The sequence below is a fragment of the Pipistrellus hanaki genome, assembly GCF_964339955.1.
Source record: "Pipistrellus hanaki genome assembly, chromosome: 1".
Taxonomy (NCBI): domain Eukaryota; kingdom Metazoa; phylum Chordata; class Mammalia; order Chiroptera; family Vespertilionidae; genus Pipistrellus; species Pipistrellus hanaki.
Genome location: NC_140503.1, coordinates 96,466,183 through 96,494,011, shown reverse-complemented (window position 1 = coordinate 96,494,011; position 27,829 = coordinate 96,466,183). Strand labels below are relative to the sequence as shown.

Genomic DNA, 27,829 nt, shown 5'->3' with positions numbered 1-27,829 from the left:
AGCAACATCAACATTATCTGAGGGTTTGTTGGAAATGCAGATTCCCAGGCTCCACCCCAGTCCTGAGGTAGAAACTCATGGTGGAGCCCAGCATACTGTGTTAAGCCTCAGGTATTGCTGATGTCCATTCAAATGTGAGAGCTGCTGGCCTAAATTATTCAATCCTCACAACTCTCCTCAGGGGAATGGCCTTAAACTCTGATCTTATAGAGGATTTGGGGACCATTTAAAGTTTTTCTCTTCCCCATGAGACCCATCAAAGATGGTTTCTCTTAGCTTCTCTATCATCCCCAGGTTCTTCTCTTTGCCATTCAGAAAAATCGTTTCCAAGATCTTGAACTCTCCTCTATTGCATCTTCATTGAATGTCAAGGGCAGGAACCCCATTCAGACCTCTACCCTCTGCTATTAGTCACTGCTATCTTTGTGTATATCTCATCCAGATGCCCCTTTTGACTTGGATCTCAGGATGCTCAGCTTGAGATTTTATGCTAAACACAGCATGCACTTCCAATATAAATATTTTCCTTTGCAATCATCCCACCATGTGGCATGAGCCACCTCAGGCCCCTGCTTTGGCTTCCCTACCCACTGCCTACCAGCACACAGGAGGCTGCTGCCTCCCAGAGGGTAAGAGTGGCTCCTCTCACCTCCCTTTGCTGGAAGCTGGGCCTGAAGTGAGTTGATGTCAAAGAGCCCCTTCTGGTAACAGGGCCTGCCTATCTCTCTACAACATCTTTAGTGATATCTTCATTCTCTGAGCTCAGAGGAAGAGAAATTATGGAAACAACAGCAACAACAAAACCCTCTCCTGATGGGAAAACCACAGTGTTTTAGGCTATGACAAGTGGCGGTGATGTGGGAATGTAATGGTATAAGTTTATCTTCCTTCAGGAGCTGTCCTTACTTGAGGTAACCACACAGGGTCTTAAAGGAAATTGGCCCCAACCCTGTCCACCTTGATTCCTCTTCATTTCCTGAACCTCTACCCTGTGCGGCTTCTGGGAGCACATGCCCAGCACACAGGATGAGCAAGTGGGGGAGGAGGTACAGCTTTTGGGGGGAGTTGATATTTCAGCCAGAGCTCAAAGTGCAGGTAGGACTGGACAGGGAAGAGATAGGGGGCAACAGTCAGAGCAAAGGCCTGGGAGTTGGAAGGGAGAGTCAAAGTGAGCTTTCTGCAGGGCTAGAAGCAATATTGATACACTCCTCTGCCTTCCTAATGTTGTCTTTAAAATGCATTGAAAGGGCTTATGGGGATCTCTTGACTGTGGGGACCAGGTCTTATTTGTGCATTCTCCATTGCCCAGTGGATGCTTGCTGATTTAATATGTGAAGGAGATGAATGAGAAAAATCATTTGAAGACAGGAATAACTTCTCTTAATGTACGTGGTTGATCCTCCAGACCCCAGTGAGGTTTCTGGCCAGTCTGAGGGCAGGGCTGATGCAGAAATGCTTCTTCTTTAGGCAGCAGAGGTGAGGGAGGCCAATCAGCTCTGACCTTTTGGCTCTCGCTGAGCTATTTCTGGCATCACTTAACTTCCTGGCTTTGTTATCTCTGCCTCCACCAAGCCTGTGCATCTCCAGCCCTCTGCCTGCCCTCAAGGGGCTGAGAAGGAGCATCTGTGGGACCTGGGGATCTTGGCCATAGGGAGCTTAGGGGCTCCCTCTATAGGAGGAGGTGCCAGCCCCCAAGCTAAACAGTCAGGCCACCTTCCCCAGAGGGGCCAACCCCAAATACACCTCCACAAATGTCCACAACACAGAAGTTACCCAGGCTGTCATTCACTCTTTCCACAAAGAGCCCTCCAGGTTGCTATGGGAGTGGAGTGATCTGATCAAAGCCACGACATGTTGTGGTGACCCCCAACCATAAAATTATTTTTGTTGCTACTTCATAACTATAACTTTGCTACTGTTATGAATTGTAATGTAAATATCTGTTTCCCGATGGTCTTAGGCGACCCTGCTAGCGGTGACTCACAGATTGAGAACCCCTGCTGTAGGGCCTAAGACCATCGGAAAAACACAGATATTTACATTACGATTCATAACAGTAGCAAAGTTATAGTTATGAAGTAGCAACAAAAATAATTTTATGGTTGGGGGTCACCACAACATGAAGAACTGTATTAAAGAGTTGAGGCATTAAAAAAGTTGAGAACCCCTTCATTAGAGGGTTTTAAAGGGAGGGAAGATGAAATCATCCTCAGTGTACTAGACTCTGGCTTCAGGATGTTGGGGTCCTTTATTTTATTTATTTTTAAAGTTTTGAATCCCCTGCCTTAGTGTGGGGCATGGCATGTATTAGGTGCTCTATACATGCCCCTGGACTCCTTTAATCTTTTGAGGAAGGTTGCATTATTATCCTGACTCAATGACGAGGAAACAGGCACAGAGAATGTCAGTGACCAGACCGTGATTACACAGCTGGAGGGTGAGGAGCTGGTAGTAGAATGCATGTGTGTCCTCACCTTGCAGCCTAGGCTGAGCCAACACTGTAGGGGGCTCAGTAACACATGGAAGTCCTGTCACCTGCCCCTCAGGGCTCTCAGGACTTTGGAGGAGGTTGTATAGTTATGCTGCAAGTACTTGAGGACAGATGGCCCCTGCCCTCCTGCCCAGGACCTTTCCACCACCCAGACCACTGGATTTTCTCCCATACACAGATTCTGACCTCTCAATACCCAAGAGCAGTGTCCTCCAGGCACCCCTGCCCTGGAAGCCACCCAGACCCTCCCTGGCCATCCCCAGTCCACTCTAAACCTTATCTAAATGCCTAGAAAGTGCCTTGCAATGGAGAAGGAAGTCCAGGGCCTGGGACCTCTTACTTGATCTCTGTCTGGCCGCCTGCTTTCCGGGCGATCTGTACCAGCTCCTTCCCGTACCGCTCCTCTGCTTGGGCCCTGAAAGAACAAAACATGGCCGCTGCATCTCCTCCAGTTCTGCTGGCCATGGCTCCCTCAAATGTCTTCAGATCCCTCAAAAGTCTGTGACAGGACCAGAGAAGCCACCCTCTTAGCATCTGTGAGCAGGTTGGTTTTCCAGACTCCTCCTTCAGAATTTAAGCCCCCAGCACTTTCTCCAAATCTGGGGAATGTCCAGCTTGAAGCCCTTATCAATTTGGTCTAGCCCTGCCAAGGCAACAGCAAGCAGGACTCAGAATTCAATAAGTCTAGGAGTTTTTTCATAGCAATATAATTTTTAAATTGATAATTTTGTAAGGACCACAAATAATGTTATAAACATCAAAATGCCCCTTGGCAGAATAAAGGTTCCCCACACTCATTCTAAATAAATGTCGGCCAAATACAGGTACATCTGAAGAGTCCATATTATTTGCTCACACGGGGAAGGCCCACATTGAGGGAAACACAGGAAAGCCACAGTAATGACTTTTTTTTTTTTTAAAGGAAAATAACTTTAATGTATGAAATGTGCTATAATACAATATAGGAAAAAGCAACACGTTTTAAGAAAAATGTGTTGAATATTTTGCTGAATATTTTTTATGTACTCATATTTTCAATATCAGGAAAAAAATGGTTGTTATTTATTTATTTTTAACTTTTTTTTAAATTGTTGACACCATTACAGATGTCCCCCACTTTCCCCATCCTTTGCCCACCTTCACCCACCTTGGTCTTCACCACACTGTTGTCTGTGTCCATGGGCTATACTTATATGTTCTCTGGATAATCTCTTCAACTTCTTTATCCCCACCACCCTCTTCCTGACTGCAGCTTGGCTGAGATGGGCAGCCTCAATCATTTTCCTGAACTAGGTGGAGGGTAGCCTCCCTCCTACACCTACCCTCACTGACCCTGTTGACCCTGTTGGTGCTCACCTCTGCCTCAGCAGCTCTTCCACATCCTTGCACATCTTCCTCCCATCCAGCAGCCGCTGCAGCAGCATCTCGTAGCCTGTGTGGGCTGTGAAGTCCCTGCACTGTCACACAGAACATAGGGATGTGAGAAGACCGTACTAGGCAGTGCTGGGTGGGGAGCACAGCCTGGCAAGTACTGCTCTGACCACCTTCTGCCTCGATCTCTCATTCAAAAGCTCTTAAGATTCAGGACCTGGCTTCACCTAGGCACACAGGAGGCCCTTTCTCTCCCCACTGCTCCACATGTAAAGATACCAGGTACATAAATGAGACCTACCTGGAATCAGAGCTTAAAGTCCAGGAGACAACATCTCCCTAATATAGGACAGCCATGGGAAGAGCTACAAAGGCCCCATGATGACAGCCTTTGCAGGGTCCCCTGCACTGCTCACTCCTTTCATTGTTTCAATAGCCCTATTATTTCAGCTGTGTAAGTATGAAAACTGAGTCACAGATGGGCGAAGTGTGCCCAGGGTGATACAGCTTGAAAGTCATCTGGGTCAAGTTCATGCTCTTAACCTCTACACTATATGGTCTCTGCACTATATGGGCTGTCTGTGTGGGCTCAGGTAATTCTCTCATGCCCACCAAGTAAGGTAGGCTCTGAAGGTGTCTTAAGTTAGGACTGAGCACACTGACACACATTTAGAACACAGGTAGGACAAGGAGACTTAGGGCAAATCTAGCACGGCTAGCATATTTGACACAAAACTAGGACACCTAGTTCATCCCAGGTCCACCTCTTAATCAGGGCAGTTGGGGAAGCACATCTTAGAGAATTCAAAACACAGCTTCTATTTTACCTCCCACTCAGCACTTGCTGGCTGTTTCTGAGTCATCTAATTCTTTGTTCTCATCCCTGGAGTGGACTCTGAACTTCCGGTGTAGGAAGTTGGGGAAAGAGGTTGTACTCAAGGACTAGGAAGGGACAGAAGTTCTCCTAAGACATCTCTAGGTCTAGGGAGTGGGTCTGGGTTCAGGCTGCCCCTCAAAGTTCACTGGACACCTGACTGCCAAGGGAAGGAGCTCCATTCAGGAGGAGGTGGTAAAATGTCATACTGAAAAGAGAGGCTTTTATGTCTCTGGTCCCAACATCCATTCATATTATATATATGTTTTATTGTTGAGAGTATTATAGATGTCCTACCCTTTATTCCCCTCCCCATTGCCCTCCTCCACCAAGATCCCCCCACCCCCATTGTCTGAGTCCTTCGATAATGTATATTTGTATATAAGTTCTTTGGTTAAACTCTTCACACTACCCTGCCTCTTCCCTCAGTTTCCATGCCTCTGATTCTATTTTATTCACCAGTTTATTTTATCCATTAGACTTTTTGTTTATTTTGATTTTGTTTATTTAGATTCAATTGTTGATAAATATGTATTTATTGCCATCTTATTGTTCATATTTTTAGCTTCTTCCTCCTCCTCCACATCCTCTTTTTCCTCCTCCTCCTTCTTTTTTTTTTTTTAAAATATATTTTATTGATTTTTTACAGAGAGGAAGGGAGAAAGATAGAGAGCTAGAAACATCAATGTGAGAGAAACATTGACCAGCTGCCTCCTGCACACCCCCTACTAGGGATGTGCCCACAACCCAGATACATGCCCTTGACCGGAATCGAACCTGGGACCTTTCAGTCTGCAGACCGACACTCTACCACTGAGCCAAACCGGTTTTGGCCCTCCTCCTTCTTCTTGAAGACCCTTCAACATTTCATGTAATAGTGGTTTAGTGGTGATGAACTCATTTAGCTTTTGGTTGTCTGTGAAGTTCTTTATTTGACTTTCAATTCTAAATGATAGGTTTGCTGGGTAGAGTAATCTAGGTCCTTACTTTTCATCACTTTGAATATTTCTTCCCAATCCCTTCTGGCCTGCATAGTTTCTGTTGAGAAATCAGTTGACAGTCATACTGATTCCCTTGTAGGTAACTGCTTTTCTCTTGCTGCTTTTAAGATTCTCTTTTTGTCTTTGGCATTTTAATTATAATGTGTCTTAATGTGGGCTTGTTTGGGTTCACCTTGTTTGGAACTATCTATGCTTCCTGGACTTGTATATCTTTCTTTCACCAGGTAGGGGAAGTTTTTTTATTTTTTTATTTTTTTTTATTTTTTTATCATTATTTCTTTAAATATCATTATTTTTTCAATTTCTCTCTCCCTCTCTTCTCCTCCTGGTACTCCCATGATGTGAATGTTGGTATGCTGGAAGTTGTCCAAGAGGCTCCTTACACTATTTTTATGTTCTTGGATTCTTTTTCTTTTTGCTCTTCTGATTGGATATTTTTTGCTTCTTTGTATTAAAAATCACTGATTTGATTCTCAGCATCCTCTACTCTACTTTTGATATCCTATAAATTATTCTTCATTTTTAGTGTTGCCTTCATTTCTGACTGGTCCTTTTTCATGTCTTTGATGTTCTCACTATTTCCTTGAAATTCTCACTAAGTTCCTTGACATTCTCATTAAGTCCCTTGAAGCTCTCATTTATTTCCTTGACCAACCTTATTATCATTGTTTTGAGCTCTGTATTTATTTATTTATTATTTTAAAAAATATATTTTATTGATTTTTTACAGAGAGGAAGGAAGAGGGATAGAGAGCTAGAAACATCAATCAGCTGCCTCCTTCACACCCTCTATTGGGGATGTGCCCGCAATCAATGTACATGGCCTTGATCAGAATCGAACCTGGGACTTTTCAGTCCACAGACTGATGCTCTATCCACTGAGCCAAACCAGTTTCAGTTGAGCTTTGTATTTAGTAATTTGCTTGCCTCCACTTCATTTAGGTCTTTTTTCCCAGAGATTTCTTTTGTCCTTTCATTTGTGACATATTTCTTTGTCTCTGCATTTTGGCTGCTTCCCTGTGTTTGTTTCTATGTATTAGGTAGAACTGCTATGTCTCCTGGAACTGATGCTATGGACTTGTGTGGTAGATGTCCTATAGGGCCTAGTGACATAGCCTTCCAAGTCCCACCTAAGCTGGGCACTCTAGGTGTGCCCTTTTGTGAGCTGTGTGCATTGTTCTGTTGTAGTTGAGCCTTGATTGCTGTTGGCATCATGGGGAAGAATTGACCCCCAGGCCAATTGGCTGTGAGGACAGTGGGAGAGCTGCAATTCAAGAGATATCCCTAGGGAGCAGAACTGGCTTCAGTGGGGCTTTGGCACTTACTAACTCCATCCTTTGAGTGTGTCACTCATAGATGTGGTAGAGTTGTAATATGGTATAGTCTGAAGCTGTCCACTAGGTGCTCTGGCTCTGGGGCCTTTCAGGAGGTACAAAGTCAATCACTGCCTATGCCCTGCCTGGAGCCAACCTGTAGATGGCTGCTATTTGTGTTGGGCTTGGAGGTGCCCAGGGAGGCCAAGCTGTGCACCTTAGCAAGTTGTTGCTAGTACTGGGCTTGGGGCCACTTATTGAGAATTATGAGGCACACTGAATCCAGATGATGCTTGTTTGAGAGATTTTAGGAAAGTCTAAAGCCTGAGCCAGAATAGGCCATTTGTATGGAAAAGCCACTATAAATAGTTTGGGTGGGGCTGCAAATTGGGTGGGGTGGGATTTCAGAGAATCATCAAGATGGGTTGAACAGTATGGAACAGATTGATGGAGACTCAGATATGGTCTGCCAGTCAGCTCTATTAGGGGGAGGTGCCAACACTTTTGTCTGGGACAGTGGTCAGCAAACTGTGGTAGTGAGCCACATGCAGCTCACAAGCCATGGTTTGCCGTTTTGTTGACTAATGAGTTTGCCAACCACTGGCCTAGACTCTCAATTCCAATAATTACAGGCTGTTGTTGTTCCTTCTAATTAAGCCCCTATCAAGTGGTCGGCAAACTCATTAGTCAACAGAGCAGCAAACTGCTGGTCTGGGATAAAGCTGCCCCCAAATTCTTTCCCTCATGCCACACAAGTTAGTTCCTCCCTGTATATCCCTGGATCCTTTCAAGCTGTTATCCTAGTGCTGGAGATTAGGGTTTGAATAGATCTGTGCACTAGCCCCTTAAGAGGAATTGCCTGGGAGTCCAGCAGCCTTTATGTCACTCAGCCACAACCCCCACTAGTTTTTACAGCCTGAGGTTATGGGGACTTCTCTTCCCAACACTGGAACCCTGGGCTTGGATCTGGCATGGGGCTGGGACCCCTTGCTCGTCATGGGGGCCTTTGTGGCTAAGATACCCTTCCCAATTTAAACACGCCTCACGTGGGTGTTGGACCAGCTGGTTCCATGCTTCTACCCCATCCTACCAGACTCGGTGTGGTTTCATTTTTAGTTCTTCAGCTGTAGGGCTTCTATTCAGTCAAATTTGAGGTGGTTATGAATGAAAGTTGTTCTGTATTTTATTTATAATTTTGAAGTGGTTTGGGGAGGCAGTGAATACCTTGGTTTCTTGTCCACACATCTATTCTTGAGGAAAGGTCCCAAACCTTGAAGGCACTCAGCCAGATAATTGCAAATAAGGTCCAGATTTAGCACCTAGTGTCTTTTTTTCTTTCTTCAAAGACCCCAAGATAGCCTCGGAAACTGGGAAAAACAGATCCATTTCTCTGATCTCACAGGCCATATTCCCAACTCTCAGAGAATCATGGAAGCTTCCACACATACTTAGAGGTGGAAGTTTCCTGTCTTAAAGTCAAAGCTGCTGGTGCTCCGGAGGACAGTCAGACGTAGTAGGAGGACAGTCAAATGGTAGAGGTGGCACTAGTTATGTAACTGGCCCTGTGTCAGACCCAGCCCACACTCAACAAACTCAGAATAGTGGCATCTTTAGGCCTGTAGTAATTAGGACCCCAAGCTTATTCTTTCTTCCACATTCCTAGAAATTCCTTAGGCCTAGGCTCCACTACCCACAGGGTGACAAACAGGGTGTCTGGACCTTGGTTGATCACTAAGGGCACCAGCAGAAAGAAGTTGTAACCCCAAGCCCTCTGCAGTTCTATTCTGGGGCCAGGGATAGCTTTAGTGTCCAGGCTGATGTTTCTGGGCTAAGCTGGGTCAGACTTCCATTTCTGTGGCTTTCATGGACAGCCATTGCCCATTAATCAGCCAGAAGACTGTGGCTTCTTGCGCGCTCCCTCCCCCCCCGAGTCTCTGCTCTCCCTCTGGACCCACAGGGCAGAAGGAAAATGAATCTGGAGGCCTCCTGCCCTCTCCTCATGAGGAGGTCACTCTAAGCTGGACACCAGTATTCAGGTCTGAACTCCACAGATAACTATAAGGGAGACATCTTGTCCAGTGCACTCTCTTGGCGAAACTGAGGTCCAAAGAAATGAAGGGCCTACCTGAGATCACACAGACAGAAGTAAGACAAGGGACCTATTATTACTACATGATGTGTCCGGGAGAGATGGCAGGGAATTAGTTGAACAGTGAACTCTGACAGGACTTCAGCCCTGCAATAAGACACTCTCCTCTTTCTTGCCAATCCATGCTCAACTTGACTCTCCATAGGAATCGCTGTCCGTATTCTCAGAGTAGAAAGGGAAGCAAAACCAAACCTACATTGTTCTGGTGGAAGCAGAAGGCAGTGGGGGGTCTTGCAGGCTGAGTCCCCAGGAACTCATGTCCCCAAAGTGCCACAGACTCCAGAATCTTGCTCATCTGCTCAGAGCCAGAGGCACTAGCATGTGGTACTAGCATGTGGTGCTACCATCACAAATGACTAGCCTGTTCTAAGGAAGTGCCTGACTCCCCAGGAGCTGCCTGCAACCTCCCCGAGACTGCACCTTCAGCCACCTCCTCAAGGGGGTGAGTTCTGATTCATTGTTCAGAGCTGGGAAGTATGCTGTTGAGGAAAGAAATGTACCAATTATTCAATCAGATAATCAGTTGGTTCTCCAGGTCCACAGTAGAAGACCCAGCACCAGATCACTCCCTCCAGAGTCTACCCTGACTTTCTCTTCCTGTACCCACCTAACTTCACCCTCTAAATACCAAGAGCTCCCTCCTTGTCCCCCTCACTTATGGGCTCAGGCTGACATTTCCACAATGCCAATGCTACCAGAAGGAAGGTCTCTCACTTATTTTTTTTCCACTTACTGCCTCTGTCACCTGAAATCTGCTCATGGCTTTGCCTTTTGTGAAATTGCTATTTGTGGAGTCCACCTCCACATACTGCAACAAGAACATCACAGCCATTATCTAATTGAAGACATACACCCAAGGATGTAAGGATGGTGACAAGGAGGCCCAAAGAGGGGAGGTGACTTCCCAAGGCCACTCAACTGGTAAAGGTCGGAATCTGGGATACAAACTCAGGTTGGCCTATTCCCAAAGCCGCATACCTACACCAGTCATTCAATCCCATGAACTTTTTTATTTTTATTTTTTATATATTTTATTGACTTTTTACATAGAGGAAGGGAGAGGGATAGAGAGTTGGAAACATCAATGAGAGAGAAACATAGATCAACTTCCTCCTGCACACCCCCCACCCACACACACACTGGGATGTGCCTGCAACCAAGGTACATGACCTTGACTGGAATCGAACCTGAGACCTTTCAGTCCGCAGGCTAACACACTCTATCCACTGAGCCAAACCAGTTGTAGCTTCCCATGAAGGTTTTTTTTTTTAAATCGAAACATCAGGAAAAATGATTTAAAATTATTTTTGAAAATGATCATTCAAATTCCAGTTAAAAACAAAGCTACACTTCAGGTTATTATTCAGTTGAGGAATGCTTCCTTGGAGAAGGGCTGTGCTGGCTCTGCAGACAAAGCACTAACAAGGAGCAAGCAGCCAGAAACTCCACAATGTGGCAACTAGGGTAACCCACCCTGCAATAGGGTGCCAGGTAGCCAACAGATGCAGTTCCCTTCTTTGAGAGGCTTGCTCAAGCCAGATGCGGATCACAGACTTGCTAACTATGCTCTGTGGGTGACCACTCTGTGCCTCACATTCTCCATGAAGGGACCAGATCAGGCTGCAGGCTACCTCTCGAGGCTTCAGGAGGAGGTACTCAGGAAAGCTCTGGGTAGGAAGAAGCATATTCCTGCCACTGCCTTAAGACAGTATAGGGAAGGTCTGTATTACCCTGTTCTGCTCAGGGACAGTCCACCTGCTTCCCACTCTAGGTGGATCTGGGTGTAAACCATTGTCTTGGCCTATGGAATGACCATGACTCTGCCATGCCTCTATTGGGTAAAGAAACATTTTCTGTACCCAGCATCACTTCCTTCTTTTCCTGTCCATATCACTCTTGGTAGCTACAGAGACCCTGGTGCTGAACAAGTCATTTCCCTTCTTGAAAGCTGGTTTTCAAATTGAGGAAGTGGGGGCAGAGGCCCATCTCTCTCCTGACCCTGACAGTCACCCCTCTAGAGCACAAATCTATCAAGACAGACTGGTTGCCAAGTGAGGGAGGGTGCCCAGGCCTTGTCTCAGAGACTGGACAGAGTTCAGCAGACTAGATATGGATTCACATCCTATTTGGTGACCCTGGCTGTTCTCAACTTCCACTCTCCTCCCATCCCCAGTCCCACAAAAATGGTTCTAATAGTTCCTACCACCTATGGTTAATCTGAGAAGACAATGAAATCAGGTGAGAATAGTGATCAGAACTTGCTCAGAGGCAGATTCTTGGCTAAGGATCATTACCCCCATGTAATAGCTGAGGACAAGGGAACACAGAGAGGTTACCTAACCTGCAGGGCACAGCTGAGATTTGAACCCAGCTCTTCCAGACCAAGATCTTGGCTCTTAACCTCCCATTCTTTCACCTCTCTTCAAAGCCCCAACCTCAGTTACTGTTCTGCAAATGGTAAGTCCTCATGCCCTGCCTCATCTCTGCCTGTTCTACCACCCCACCAGACTGAGCCTTCCCCCAGTGTGGCCAGCACCATCTACCTACAATAGCCCACACACTCTCCCCTACCAGAAGATTCATTTAAAGGACTGTATACTCTTTCAAGTGGTCCTTTACATGGACTTTCAAGACTAAAAGCACATCAGAGAACAGCTAAACCTCTAACCTTGGAGGAAGAAGCCTAGAATTTGGTTCCCATCTGTCAGGACTAAGCTGGGTAGCCTTGGTAAAGCCCTTTGCCTTCTCTGGGCCTTTCTAATTATGAAATAGCTATAAGGGGAAGAAGTTACCTTCAATTGACCTTCTAGTAGGGAGTTTGATATGTGTATGCTGCTTTTTGGAAGCCATGGTAACCAGTGGCAGTATCATATCATACCTAGAGAAATCTGAAGTCAGGAGATGCGCTGGAGCTGCCTGTGGGCTGAGGAAAGAGTGAATCTGGGGTGAGAGTAGCTGGCCTGTCCAGGGATTGCACTGATATTTTACTTTGGAACTAAGTGAGGGCCAACAGAAGGTAACTCGGAAGAGCATCATTGTAATTCTACCCTTGAGAATTGCCTGGCAGGGAGAGAGGAGGCACCAAAAAAAGTGTGTGGAGCAAACTGTTGGATATGATTATGAGGGGTCAGAGCAGACAGCAGCAGAAAATGGGTGAATACTGCAGAGGGTACTACTCCAGGGGGGAGAGTTGGCAAAGAACCTGACAAGCTATCCAGAAGAGGAAGAACTGATCTGTGGACACCTGCCACCTACTACACTTTCACCAGCTACAACAGTACCAGTGAAATATATCTTTCACCCTTTTAGAGCCCTTAACCACGCCATTCCCGTCCATGGAGAAGCCAGGAGCAGCTGGCAGTGGGTGCTGGAATTAATTCCAGCAAGTGGGGATGTGTAGAAGTAGCAAGTGAAGAAATGGACTCTGTTCTCATTTCCCATCATATGCTTAAAACACACAGATGGTAGCCTGGGAAGCTTTAAGCTGAATGAGAGTGAAATTTTGATCTTAATTTGTTGAACTGGAGTAAGTATATCTAGAAAATCTCTAACACATGCCTCAGCGATTCTCTTGAGATAATGTGACTTCATGACTGTTGGCTTCTGAGGTGCCGATGGAGGAAACCAGACCATTTCCTTACAGATTCAAAAACTCATTACCCAACATCTTTAAATAAACCAGACAGACTCATTCCTTCTACTTCTTATACTAGTTGTAGAAATATGGAAACTGAGGGTCTGAGAGAGCAAGTCAATGAGTAGCAACCAGGCTCTTTCCCCTGCCTCTCACCTATTACCCCACACTTGGTCTCGCCTTCACTGTTTTTATTCAGTAAACTGAGGAAACTGAAGGACCAAACACTGCTCTGGATGGAAGGATGGATGGATGGATGGATGGATGGATGACTTAAGACTTCAGTAGAGTAGGCAAGGTGGTTCCTTACTCAGAGTATCCCAGGAGGAGGGTTGAATGAGGAGAGGATCCCAAGCCAAAAAAGGAACTTTTAAGGAATAATATTTGTAAATCTTTGTGAGGCCATTAGAAACAGAGGTGGTGTTTGTTCTTTAAAAAACAATTTTTTTTTAAACAAAAAGCTTATCAACCCAAGAGCATGTCAGACACTAGAAAGATTTTGTACAAGAATTGTAGGGTGAAAGCAGGAAACAATTTTCCTTTCTTCTACCTTCCAAAGTCATTATTATCTCTCTCTTCCACATTGTTCAGCATGTGTTAGAGCTTTTCTAGGGAGACATCTGTGGATGATGTTCTCAGAGCCTTAGGCAAGACTCAGGCAGTAAGTCAGGGAGGCCAATTCCAGTTCAATATAAGGAAGGGTTTTCCAAGAGCTTAAGTGACCCCAGATATGGAATGCAGGGCAAGCTGCCTCAATAGCAGCACAATTTACAATAGCTAGGATTTGGAAACAGCCTATGTGCCCATCAGCAGATGATTGGATCCAAAAACTATGGTACAGTTACACAATGGAATATTATGCTGCCATAAAAAAGAAAATATTCTCATCGTTTGCAGCAACCTGGATGGAATTGGAGAACATCATGCTGAGTGAAACAAGCCAGTCAATGAGAGACACCACATGACTTCACTTATATATGGATGATAAAGAACATTATAAACGGAAGAACCAAAAGATAGATATAGAGACAGTAAAGCAACAAGGAGACTGTCAAATTACAGCAGGGAGGTTGGGGAGATCTGGGGGAGATAAGAGATCAACCGAAGGACTTGTATACATGCATATAAGTACAACCAATGGACACAAACTCTGGGGAGGGAGGGTATGTACAGGAAGGGGGTATTGGTATATGTACAAAAATAATAATTAAATAAAAATATATTAAAAAAAGAAAAATATAAAGAAAAAAAAATAGGTGGAAAACACCTCTTCACTAGTGGTCTATGAGCAGGTTGGAGGTTCCACAGAGACCTGTCCTTATACTAGGTGTTTTGGGTCTAGATATGCTCTGATCCAAGGATTGGAAGGAACCATGAATATGCAGATAATTGTGAGATGATTTGCAGCTTTTCTAAGATAGTTCAGGATAGGTGTCACAGGAAGAAAGTTGAGAAGGCATAGACAGCCATTTATTTTTTAAGAACCAAATGTGATGTGGTTAGATGAGCTAATTATTCTGGTTTTAGCAGGGCTGACAGGAGCTTGAAATTAGAAATGTATTTTTATTGACCACCCTCCCTCCCACATCTGATGGATGGCCATGCAGGGCTTTCCAGGGCTCCTCACCAGAGTAGCAGCCAGCTGGATAGTTTCCTAACACATCTGGCCCTCCGTGGCTTGGTCCCAACATGCTGGGAAGCCTGAAGGTCTGTGTCTGACAGTCACCTTGCAACCTTATGGAGGCTCTGTCAGGCTCTGAACTTTCAGGGCCTCTCAGGAATCCCACATACCTAGGTGAGTATGTGGGATTCCTAGGTGAGGTTGGGGTGGGCACACAAGCACCAGAAGAGGACCTACTGTGTGTATCTGGTGCCTCTTATCTCGGTAATAGTGACTGAATGGTGCTATTGTTTGAGGACACTGAGGATGAGAGAAGTTTTATAATTTTTCCAAGACCGAACAGCAATTTTATGGGTGTGCCAGACTTTAGACCAAAGTCTGTCTGGCTTGAAAGCTTTGTTCTTTTAAATAGGCCTCCTCCATTATCAGGAAGGAAAAGTCTCCCCTATCACAGTCCCCTCTCCCAAGTCTGTGATGACTGTCCACTTCCCCCCTACCATCTCAAATCTTAAAGGCCCAGCTCAATATCCTACTTCTTCCTTCTGCTTAATGAAACCAAAATGTATTGAAAACTTAGAACAAGGAGGAGTTGGGTTTGGAGGTGAGCACAAGTCCAGGCAGAGAAAATGAGCCCCTCAGGTTTAAGAGCCTGGAAGTGTGATGATGCTCAGAGCTGTAAGCCTGAGTGAAAGGCATCAATGAGAGATCTGAGGAGGCTGGACAGATGTCTGAAGATGTGTCTTGAGGACAGCTGAATAAGAGTCCCGAGTCAGGCAGAGAAAAGTGTGGGACTTTCCTAGGAGCGAAGGCCAGGTTCCAAGTTCAGGGAAGGGAACTGGGTAGGATGTGTACAGAGAGGCCAGTGTTCTTGATATCTTATCACCTCTAATTCTCAGAGAACCCTGTAATGTCCATTGTGCTGTTATTGTTCCATGTTACAGATGAGCAACTGAGGTTTAGCAAAGTGAGTGAATAGTGTTCAGCTATAAAAAGGAATGAAATTCTGACACATGCTAAAACATGAATGAACCTGAAAGACATGCTAAATGAAGTAAACCAGATACAAAAGGACAATTATTATATGAGATTCCTACTTAGGCAAATTCATGGAGACAGAAAGTAGAAAGAAGTAGGAGAAAAGGGAATGGAGATGGAGAATTATTGTTTAACTAGAGGCCCAATGCACAAAATTGATGCATGGATAGGGTCCCTAGGCCTGGCTAGCGATCAGGGCTGATCGAAGCCTTCCAGTTGCCAGCCAGGGCCTTCTTTCATTCTTTGCCACCCCATGGTAGTCAATGCACATCATAGAGAGCAATTGAACTCCCAGTCTCTTGGTCAAACTCCCATGGGGACACTTTGCTTACTAGTCTTTTATATGTATAGATGGGTACAGAGTTTCTGTTTGGGATGATGAAATGGTCCAGAAATAGTGGCGATGCTTGTATAACAGTGTGAATGTACTTTATGCTACTGAATTGCACACTTACAATGGTTTAAATGATAAATTTTATGTTATGTATATCTATAATAATAAAAGCATAAAAAGCTAATTAGACCAGACAGCCAAATGACCTTCTGGACATCATTCCAGATGTCTTTCTGAACGAAGCCACAGCAGCAGGTACTGAGTCTGAGATGGTTAGGAGTGATCAGGCAGGCAAGCAAGTGGTTAGGGCAATCAGGCAGTAGGCAGAGTGGTTAGGGACATCAGGCAGGCAGAGGTGGTTAGGGGTGATCAGACAGGCAGGTGAGTGGTTAGGGGCAATCAGGCAGGCAGGCGAGTGGTTAGGGGCAATCAGGCAGGCAGGCGAGTGGTTAGGGGTGATGAGGTAGGCAGGTAGAGTGGTTAGGGGCATTAGGCAGTCAGGTAAGTGAGCAGTTAGGGGTATCAGGCAGGCAGGCAGAGTGGTTGGGGCATCAGGCAGGCAGGTGAAGTGGTAAGGGGTAATCAAGCAAGCAGGAGAGCAGTTAGGAGACAGTGGTCCTGGATTGTGAGAAGTTAGGAGTAATCAGGCAGCACGCAGAGTGGTTAGGGGTGATCAGGCATGCAGGTGAGCAGTTAGGGGCATCAGGCAGGCAGGGTGGTTAGGGGCATCAGAATTTCAAGAGGGTGCAGGATGGGCTGAGGGATCTCTCCTCTCCCCCAGTGCACTAATGTCATGCACCGGGCCTCTAGTTTACTAAAATAAAAAAATAATTTTATAAGATTTTAAGGTAAAAAAAACATGTAAATGGTAAAAGCCAGATATCTGCTCCTTAGCAATGGCAGTGCATCCAGGATCACCACTGTTATCTACACCAATAATTCTCAATTCTGTCTCACTTTGGAAACACTGGAGAACTTTGAAAAATATTGATGCCAACACCCCACCACCAAATTCAGAGGTAATTGACTTGGAGTATGGCCTGGACATTGGGATTTTTTTTTTTTTTTTTAAGTACTATAGTCCTACAAGATCTGGCTCCTGTTACATTTCTGATCTGATCTCCAACTACTCTTCACCTCGTCTCTCTGCCCCAATCACACAGGTCTTTTTGTTGTTCCTTAAAGCACTCTCTTGCCTCAGTTCATCACCTCCTCTTCTCATCTCCACTATGGCTTCCGTTTCTCCATTTCCATTGCTGGGAAGCCCTGAGTATCATCTGGCACTCCACCCCCACCCGGACTGCTACTTGAGCTCCAACTGGCACTTCCTGTTACCCAATAGTAGGTGGCCTATCAGCATCAGCAGAAGTGGCTGTCACTCGCCTGCCTGTATGGTCACCAATTGCTCAGGGTTCTAGGTCTCAGCAAACCACCACACCCTCCCATTAACCCCAAAGGTCTCTCTGACCCATGCTTGAGAAGATAGCAGCCAGGCCTGGCCTAGTAGTCCTGAAGTCCATCTTGGTGTCATCCTCAGGTTCATATCCCCTTGGTTTTCTCTCTGTAAAATGGGAATAAGAATACCAAACTCACAGGGCTATTGTTGGAATTAAATAGCCCTGTGAGTTTGGTATTCTTATCGGTAAGGGTCTCTGATGGTGATATTTAATATGCAATGGTGAACAGAGTTGAAAAGGCATTTTGGGAATAGGAGAATCCATATATGAGGCTCTCCCTATAGTACATATCCAATTATAAGTTTGGGTCCCTTGGGACTTGTTTTATGAAGGACAGCAGAAGGTAGTCCCTTTAGCACTGGCCTGAGCCTCCCCATCTTCAAAGCCTTCATCTAAGGTGAACATCACTCTGACATCCTACAGATATGGAAACTGAAGTTCAGACAGGGGAAATGATTCTTCAAGGCCCCCAGCAAGTGAGGGTGAGGGCCAGGTGAGGCTTCAAAGAAGCCTGTTTCCTTCTGAGCCTCAAGAAGGGGAGCTACTGAGCCTGTAAGGAAGGGAACTTCTGGAGCTATCCCAGTGGGGAGCCCTCGTGTGAGCAGCCTTCAAGGCACAGGGCACCATCGTCTCTTGCTGAAGCCAAAAGCGGTTTTAGTTTCTACACCAAGTTCCTTTGATTGTGCAGTTCATAGTGTTAGTTAGGCTCTAGGTGAGGGAAAGGGCACCCTGCCCACAACTTGTAGCCTTCAGGCCCCTTTGCATGAGAGGAAACATCTACCACTGGAGAGGTTGCGAAAAGGCAGAAAACAGTATCTCTGTCACCATCTAATACTTATCAGGACTTTTCACAATCCAGCTGGGATCTTCCCTTACAACTCTGAACAATCCTCTAATCCTCTCCAAACACACTGTGCCCACTCCCCCTCCACACCTTTGCCCATGTCATCCTTCCACCTGGAGTGTCACTTGTCCTCTTGCCATTTCCCAAATCCTCACCCAAGCAAACCCAAGCAAGACCCTTCCTTTTCTTTTCAGGGGCTACCTCAGTTGTGGATAGATATTAGGAGCAGGAAGAAAAAGCCTCCAAGATCCTGGGAATTGCAGTGTAAAGAGGATCATTGAGAAGCAGATCTTGTTTTCCACCAAAGGAAAAAAAAAAAAAAAAAAAAAAGCATGGGCTACACTCTTGACCCAGGACACTACAGCCAGTAAAACCTATAGGTGATCATCTGCAGGCATTGCAAAAGCATAGCAAGCCCGACCACACACCTCTGCAATCTACCATTACCATCAGACAGTTGTCCACGTCCTGTGGGATGAGAACAGATGAGCCAAGTTCTCAGTCCTCTAGGGGTGGGTGGGGGTAGAATGAGAGATGGGGAGGGGTTCATATATTACAGAGTGTGCACAGAGTATGTGAAAGGAATACCATTGAACCACAATTTTTGCCTAAAATTACCATCTTGGCCTTGCAGACAGGAATTTCTTAGTTTTGTTTTCAGAAATTTTTCTTTTAATGACACATGTAATTTGTGATCACTTTGCATTAAATTAGAGAAATGGAGAGAAAAAAAATCACCCTGCTCCCAAGACCATAGAAACCAATGTCTTCCTTTTATCCTACAGGAGTTATAATTGGACCAAGAACGAACTAGCCAATTGCCTTGAATTCAGTTGCAGAGCATGATGGAATCCGAAAGACCTTCATGAGATCCCTTGCTTTGCCCTAGACATGTGATTGTAGAACATCCTTTGACCTGCCCATGACTCTGTGTAGGAGATGGGAGGGCATTGACAACCCTCCCGTGTAGGGTGGGTTTGGATACATGTGGATGACTGTCACAGTACCTGGCTCTTTTTAGGTACTCAGCAGACAGGCACTGTTACCACTTCTCTGGGTTGATTTAAGTAGCTTGGACTTGGATAAAAAAATATTCATGGATTTTGAAATAAATGTCTCCTTTTTCATTTTTATTTTAATTTAAAATTTTCAATAAGTAATACATTTACATAGTCTAAAAATTAAACCGTATAAAAAAGTGAAAGCACTCACTGCCACCAGCCCTGTCCCCCACCAATTTCTTTTCTTTCACTTCCCCAAAAGGTCATCACTTTAATTGGTTCTCTGTGCGTCATTCCAGAGATTCTCGTTGTTAAAACAAGCCTAAGCTAATATAAATGCTTATTTCCCCAGTTTTCACATCGGGTTGAATACCAGGCACACACAGTTTGGCTCTGTGCTTTTTACACAAAACACCATGTCTTGAAGAACTCTCCTAAGTAGTACAGAGAGAACTTCTGTCCTCATTCTTTCTGTCAGCCTTGAGCGGGAGACACTGACAAGGCAGTTGGAAAGGTGGAACAGCCAGGCCTCCCTCTCTGGCCTCTAAGTCCCTATTGCTCCAGGAGGACCTATTCCTCATCCACTGGCATCCTTAGCCTTCAAGGCCATATGGCCTGTCCTACTGCAAGTCCTCACCCAGTGTCTGAGCAGACAGGTTCCCAGCAGAGCCCCTCTCAGTTTGGTCCTCCAGCTCTTATCCAGCCAGAGGCATAGAGGGTTTCCAAAGGGTCTGCGAGTGCCAAATGCTAGAGAACCCTCACTTTCTTACTCACGAATATCTCCTCTTCTAGGAATCTACCCAAGGAAGTAATCCTCAAATGCAAACTCTGATACAAAAAAAAGATCTACCCATTGCATCATTATCTAGAATAGTAAATAATTGGCAATAACCTAAATGTGCAAAAATAGAGGATTGAATAAATAAATCATAGCATGTCCACCAAATCCACAAGCTGGAGGACTATGCAGTCATCAACAATGTTGTTTTGAAGACAAGGAAACCACATCCACAACCACTTGTTCAAAATGGAATTATGTTGAAAGGTTGGGGGCAGGTCTTATAACAATGTAAATGTAATTACGGCTCTGGACTGTGCATTTAAAATGGTCAAGAGGGTAAATTTTATGTTAGATATATTTTTCCATGATTAAAAATAAAATGTAAAATGCAAGAAAATTAGCTTGCATCTATGTTAAGAATCTTATAGAAACACCGAAAAATATTACCAGCAATCTCTGTGTGATGAGATAACTAAGGCTGTTTTATTCCTGTTTTTGTTTTCTATTTTTCCATTTTCCTTTTAGGATCTTATATTTTTTTTATTTTAAGTTATGTACGTAGCTTTAAGTGTTCAGAACAGAACAGGTACCCAGTGAACATCAACATCTCCTGATTTTCCATGAAGTCCTGGGGCCACTGTTGGCAGGTCCTGAGGTAGTGGACAGGCAGCTTTAGGACAGGTTAAAAGTGGGGCCCTTCTCTGTAGTCTCCTAAATGAGGAACCTCAGAATCTCAAAACTGGGAAGGGGAAGAAGCTACAGCAGCTGAGTGGACAAGTGGGGGAGGAGTGGGCCCAGCCTAAGTCCCATGTGCTTCCCTAGTAATTCATGCCCCGACCCAGGAAGTAGTACTTTCCTCTATCCTCTGTCTCTTGGGACCCTCAGACTCTCCACGCTGATCCTCAGAGCAGGGCCTCTCAGTGAAATAAAGCTGAGACTGAGAGGTTTGGCACAGAGCTTTCCAGATGAAGCTGACACCAGTTTAAAAGGGAGATGTAACTACAAAGAAGGAAAATTTCAGGCCTATTCTCAGTCCCCCGGGGTGGCTTTGCCTAAAGGTGAGAGGCCACTGTAGTAACTCTGGCCTAGCCTCCTCAGGCTCTTACTTTTCCTTTTAATAACCCCAAAAGGAGTAGGATGTAGATATCAATAAAACCTGGCCCTGGACTAGAACTTTCCTCTTAAAGCAATACCCAGTGACTTTTTGGCAAAGGCCATTAGATATTTAGGTCTGGGAGAGAGTGAGACACTAGGAGGATAAGCACGCCTTAGAGCCCTCCTCCACTTGGTACACAAGGCCGAGCCCAGTTATCAGGAAACCTGAGTTTCTAGCACTGGGGGGTGACTTCCTTGGGGGCGAGATGGTCTCATTCATCTGATTGGATGTAGGGGTGAGGCTGAGCAGTAGAGTTTAAACAATCTAGTCAAGAATGCTGTTTAACAAATATTTGTAAATATAACTAAAGTTAAATGGAGGAGAAAATAGGTTCAGGAAGGCAGGTGGGACCCATGTAGATATTCACTGTTCATTTACCGTGTTTCCCCGAAAATAAGACATCCTCCGAAAATAAGACCTAGCATATGAAAAGATAAGACATCCCCTGAAAATAAGACCCAGCGCAACTTTGGGAGAAAAAAATAATATAAGACACTGTCTTATTTTCAGGGAAAAGGGTACTTATTCTACAAACATTGACTCAGTATATGTCCCACTGGCCAGCCCTGTGCTGAGGACGCAGACAGATGTTTCTCGCAATGCAGTTTGGTTGTTTGCTGGGAGCACAGCCACTGGAGAGGAGAGCTGTGTGTACGAGAGGGGTGAGGGGAAGCATCCTGACTTCTCTAGGCTTCTATGCGCCTCTGACTTGGTGATGAGGCAGGTTATTGGAGATCTAAGGCCTTCTCAGCTTGGGTATCTGTATTCTCAGCCTCAGCTATATTTCACTGAGAGGCCCTGCTCTGAGGCTCAGCCACAAACTTCATGCAAAGCCATGATCCTCTTTTTCCTGGTGTGTGTTTAATATAAATCAAATTATCCCTTCCCTCCTTACGTGGCTAGTCCTAATCTCACCCCATTCTCACAGCAGCCTGCATCTGAATGCTCTGCCACAGATAAAAGCAGGCTATAAATACTTTGTGGCAACACTGACAACTTAGCAAATACAGGCCCACTTAGGGACAGAATTTTTCTACTCCTATGCTGAATGTTTCCACCACTTATGAGCCATTCTGTTTGCTTTTTATAATTTTTTTTTTTGTCTCCTCTTGCTATCAGACTACTAGATATCTGTGAAACTATCTCTAAAAGTTCAGGTCCACCAATATTTATGAATCACCAATATACATCAGGTTCCATGCAGAACCCTACTAGTTGCTACGTCTATCTGTTAAAAAAATCACAAAACTGATTTTGTAAAAATTGTGGGTAAAACCAGAGTTCATAGGCCCTATGTAAAAGCTATGAACCATCCTATCTAATAAAGAAAGAATATGCTAATTGACCATCATACCCTCACAAAGATGTGGGGACAATAAGGAGGGAATATGCTAATTGACTGTCACATCCTCAAAGTTGGCAGCACCCATAGCCACAAGATGGTGGCGCCCAGTCTCCTCAGCTCCGCTGGGGCAGCAGGCATGCAGTACTTCCAGGCCCACCCCCAGGCAGGTCTGATCGCTCCACCTGTCTGCCTCTGGAGTCCCTCAGTCCCCTCAGACCCCCAGCCACCCAGGGCCTGCTCGAGGTGCAGGCAAGCCTCAGATGTCAGCTGCCCATCATCCAGGGCCAGCCTGAGGGACTACCAAATGATTGAACAAGAAGGTTGCATGGGCCAACCAGGCTGGCAGGGGGATTAGTGAGGGACAACCAAATGACTGAACAGCAGGCTGCATGGGTTGACCAGGCCAGTAGGGGGGCTGTGAGGGGTGACCAGGCTGGCAAGGGAGAGAAGTTGGGAGTGACCAGGCCAGCAGAGGGAGCTATTGGGAGTGATCAGTTCAGCAGGGAGGTTGTTGGGGGTGACCAGGCCAGCAGGGGTGGCAGTTGGGGGCAACCAGGCTGGCAGGGGGGATTAATGAGGGATGACCAAAGGACTGAACAGCAAGCTGCATGGGATGACCAGGCTGGCAGGGGGGTCTTGAGGGGTGACCAGTCTGGCAGGGGGGCAGTAAGAGGCAACCAGACTGGTGGTGGGGCAGTTGGGGGCGATCAGGCCAGTGAGGGGGGGTGCAGTTGGGGGCAACCGAGCTGGCGGGGCGGGGAACAGTTGGGGGTGATTAGGCTGGTGTGGGAGGGCAGTTAGGGCTGATCAGGCTGGCACACAGAGGCAGTGAGGGATGATCAGGCTGGCGGGGGGGTGGGGGGGCAGTTAGGAGCAACCAGGCAGGTGAGCAATTAGGAGCCAGCAGTGCAGAATTATGAGAGGAATGTCCAACTGTCGGTCTAGACCAGCAGTTAGACATCCCCCGAGGGGTCCTGGATTGGAGAGTATGCAGGTTGGGCTAAGGAGATCCCCTCCCCCCACTCCCATGCACAAATTTTGTGCACCAGGCCTCTAGTCTAGTATAAGTAAAGTATATTGGCCTTAGTGTAAGCTCTTAGCTCATTAAAAATGACTTTTGTTTCTCTCCTTACTATTAACTAGTGCCAGAAACAGGGCTGGTGACACCTGTGTTCTAGAAAGTTGAGATTGCCAGAAAATTAAACTGCTGTGGTATTGGACATCATTTTTGATGTCCAATTAAAGACTACCACTATTAACGACTAGTCATTTTTAGTGTGCTGCAGGGTTTAATGGTATTGCCTTGGGCTGGGTAGGGGGGAAATAGTAGAGGGGGAAGGCTGTGCAGTTAGATCATATGACTTTTGTGTTTTACAGCTTTATGTGTAAATTGAGCTTCAAGGTACTTCTATAAACCTTGCCTGATCTCCCTACTTCTGAGGTAGGAAGGACAGATATATATTTAGTGATCTGCCATGTTGATAGAGAATAATGAAGCACCCTGGAGCCAGCCTGTTGGGTTTAATCCAAGCTTTGTGATCTTGGGCAAGTTACTTAAGCTCTCTTTATTTATCCCCAAGTAATATGGAAAACAAAAAACTACCTCATTGGTTTAAAAGAGTGAATTGACACATGTTTCTGTGAGTGTTAGATGTCCTCATGGGCTGGGTCAGGGAGTGGTGCTAGAATTCAGAGCCCTGAGAACAATGAGGATGACAGTGAACTTTTGAGGCATTTGCCAGGGTCAGTATGTCAGGCTCCCACTGATCACTTCTCTCCCCCTCCCAGATCTGACTTCTCCAGGGAAGCTGTGTCCCCACGTCAGGCCTCGGGAGCCAGCAGTAGAGGACAGGAGGCACCTGAAGGCCATGAAGCTCACAGTGGCTCAAAGGTGGGGCAAGTGCAGAGTGTGGCAGGATATGGCTCAGGAAGCTGCTTTCTTGCTGCTGCTTCTATTGCTGCTGCTACTGCCACGCCCTGCTTCCTCATAACTATCTTCTACTGCCCAGATCTCTTTGCCCCCAGCTCTGCCCTAGGGAAGGTGGGCCCCACCACCCTGGTGTGGGATAGATGTCCTGGAGGGAAAAAAAAATCAGGGTCTCCTGGGCTACAGAGCAACCTGGATTTTCAGGCCTTACCCCTTTCCCCAACCTTATACTCTAAGTTAGAGCAATGATGTGGTGACTCACCACTCCCTGCCTCCCCCACTGTAGCCACCTATCCACCTCCTTTTGTAATCCCTAGCTGCCAACCTGGTGGTGGGATTGGCTGAGCCAGGTCAGTCTCCATTGACTCCTCTGGGCTGGTCCCACTCCCTCTTTGTAGAGATGGGGAAACAGAGGTCCAGAGAGGCACAGAGTACCCTACCCAGGCAGCCCTCTCTCCACTGTGTGGCCAGAGTAGGCACAAAATAGGTCACTCACATGCTAGTCCCAGGTCCCAGAAAAGGATACAGGGAGGGGAGGCTGTTGACTGAGACAAAGGACCATGGAGTCCTATATGGGGTTGAGAGCGGGGCTCTTGGGACAATCACATTCCTCAGCTCTAATCAAAGAGGTCTCAGCTTTCCCCCCTTGAGCACTGGGGACAGCTAGAAGTCCAGGAGCAGAGGAGAAGGCTGAAAAACAGTTGGAAAAATCAGAGGGGATTTGAGGCCCAAACTGGGCTTATAGGGTGGGCCAAGCCACCAGTTGGGTGCCATTCTCTCATGGAAGAAAGAATTTGATTTACCTCTGCACTGAATTTAAGAAAACAAGCAAGGAATTGACCAGCCCTCCTGCCTCTTCCAAGGGTCCCTAAGGACTGCAAGGAAGGAGGTTTGGGTGAGGGAAGAGAATTACTATTTGAATGTTACCAAGGTACTAGGGACTTTGTTACATTTAATCAACATGTTTAATCCTCCCAGTAGACTGGTATATTTATTAATATTTACCTCCATTACATAAGTAGAGAAAACGAGGCTCAGAGAAGTAACATCACTTATCTTGCCCTTAAATAGCAGAGCCAATATCCAATTCGTTTGTTTGGTCCCCAAACCGTGACCCATTCCCTTCTTTTCATCATTTGGCCTCCTCAAATTCCCACCCACATATTGGACTCTCCTCTCAAAAAATTCTGCTATAGGGAGAGAGTCACCTGGAGGAGAAACCAGTCCTGAGATATAGGGGATATCTCTCACCCTCTGTCTTGAAGCTTGCAGAACAATCATACCCTAGGCTGAGGACCCCCTTTATCTTCCAACTTAGAAGGGACAGTGGCCCAGGTTACCTCCGCAAATACAAAATACAACCACTATTTTTATGAGTAAATCTCTCTCTTCCCTTGACCACATTCCAATCAACTACTCTGGGGAAATTTCAGCCAGTCTTCCCATTCTACTTGTTTAACTCCCTGAAGTCTTCACTCACCCAAAAGGCATCTCTGAATTGAAGCTGGGGCATCATCCTCAGGCTGCCACGACAAAGCTTTCTCTCCTCCCACAGACAGGGTTGACCGAGGTCCAGGAACCAGGCACACTGTCCCAGTACTGACAGTGTTGGCCCAGTCGTCCCCGACTTGGCTGATGCTGTCTGCAGCACCTCAGAAGACACCCACAAGCTAGAGATGAACTGCCAGAGGGAGCAAAAGAGCTCAATCTGTTTTGTTTGGGGCTAGAATCAGCAGCAAAATGAGGAAGGAGCGCTGCCCAGTGATGGGAGGGCGGGTTCTGGTTTCCGGCCCAACCCCTTGCCAGCCCCATGGTGATAGAGGACACAGTCCAGGCTTCAGGACTTAGCAGGAATGCCAGCCCCAGATGGGAGGCAGTGGCCAGAGAGAAAGGCAGGTAGGTACAGAGGTTGGGCAAGCAGGCAGCCTGTGCAGAAAAGTTTGTGCAGTCACCCCCTACGGGCAGGCATCAGGCCCCTCACCCACAGGAAGTAGAGCTGCTGTGTTCCTGTGTGTAGCTCCGCCTGCAGCCTGCAGCCTGCCTCCCTCCTGTGCTCCTCCACTTGCCTCCTTCTGATGTCCTAGTTGAGCTATTCTCAGAGGCCATAAACTTAGGGAGATTGAAGTCACAGAAGGTGAGGGAAAAAGAGGGGTCAGGAATCAGGAGTGCTGTTGCCCACCACCCCAGCCTCACTCCAGACCAGGTACATAAATGCTAGACTCTCCATGCCTCACCAGCAAACCATTTGGGGGTGGGGCTTCCCTAGGATGAGCACTCACTATCATTCATCAAATCCTGGCTACATGGTGTCCTAATCCACATCTTACCCTCAAAGCTTCTGGGGCAAATGCAACAGGGGTGGGCTGTAGGAACACTGAGGTGGGGTGAATGGAGAACAGCTTGAGGCTTTATGGACATCGACCTTCTGCCCACCAAGTCTCCAGATTAGACACTTTCTGGGGGCAGGAAGCCCTCTAAAGATGTCTTCAGGCCAGAAGAATATAGTTAAACCCAGAGAGACAGCATTATAATGGTATAGATGTTGGAGTTAAAAAATCCAGATTGAGGCCCACTTTCTGTTTTGTCTGGGCCTTAGCCTTCAATAGTTGAGGAAACTTAATTGTCCCTCTAACACAATAAGTCCCCATTTCCCCATCTGCCACCCGCAATCTTTGAAAGGGAGAAAGTGTTGAGACAATTACTGGAGTTTCTGGTTTGGCTGGGCATTTGCTGGGGCACTGTTAAGTACCACCTTGAAAAGAGCCCTAGGCTGGAACCCCAGACACAGCCTGAGTAGCTATGGCTTGCCCACTAAGCTGGTGTGGGGCCTAAGCCCAGAGCCAGTTGGCAAGAAGGGATGAGTCAGCTTCTTCACAAATCAGCACCCTCAAGGGCTAGGTCAGAGATGGGGGACACCCAAGCTATTCTGAAATAGCCACCAAGAGAGAATACATCAGGGAGAATTGCAGAGCAGTAAGATTGACCCTGATAGGTCCCCCTCCAGAATCCTTCAGTTTGAGCTAACAAACACCTTCAGCATTGAAGGTGCCCCAGGTACTTGTAACTTGAAGACAGCTGTGAACACACGAGGGTTAGACACCTACTAAGAAGGGCTCCATATGAATAACGGTACTCAAATTTTAGAAAACAGAGCCCAGCAGCCATTTCTGCACAGGGGCCTCTCACACAAACTGACTTCACAAAGAAGCTTGCACTAGTCTGCCTACACTGTGTTTCTACCATCTGAACCAGCTCTTGTAAAGGATTTCCTGGAATCAATTTCAACCAATATGACTGAGGCTTTCTCCATCCAATCAGAGCTGTGTAACTCTGACCAAACAGCGTGGCTCTATTCTGACCAATCAGGACAGTGCTTTTGGAGCAATTAAACTGTGAGGATTTGGAGTCCTCATTTACATGAAAATGAACCAATTAGGAACTAGGGGTGGGGATTCCTGCCAAAAATGCCAGCTTCCCCTCTGGCTCAGGGAATGC

The 27,829-nt window shown here is 46.1% G+C and overlaps 1 protein-coding gene across 3 annotated transcripts in view; it reads right to left on the bottom strand.

Moving 5' to 3' along the window:
* Window positions 1-26,293, bottom strand: part of PSTPIP1 (proline-serine-threonine phosphatase interacting protein 1) — a 41,918-nt gene extending 15,625 nt beyond the window's left edge. The window contains exons 1-3 of one of the 3 annotated variants that reach the window (XM_084876874.1): window positions 25,815-26,293; window positions 3,848-3,948; window positions 2,832-2,906 (exon numbers count right to left, since the gene is read on the bottom strand). In XM_084876874.1, the coding sequence (XP_084733000.1) occupies window positions 2,832-2,906; window positions 3,848-3,948; window positions 25,815-25,850 (212 nt within the window). In that variant the 5' untranslated portion in view covers window positions 25,851-26,293. Of the gene's footprint in view, window positions 1-2,831; window positions 2,907-3,847; window positions 3,949-24,830; window positions 24,862-25,814 lie in introns of those variants that run through there. The other 2 variants (XM_084876876.1, XM_084876875.1) reach the window with 2 other exon arrangements.
* Window positions 26,294-27,829: the final 1,536 nt, after the last annotated feature.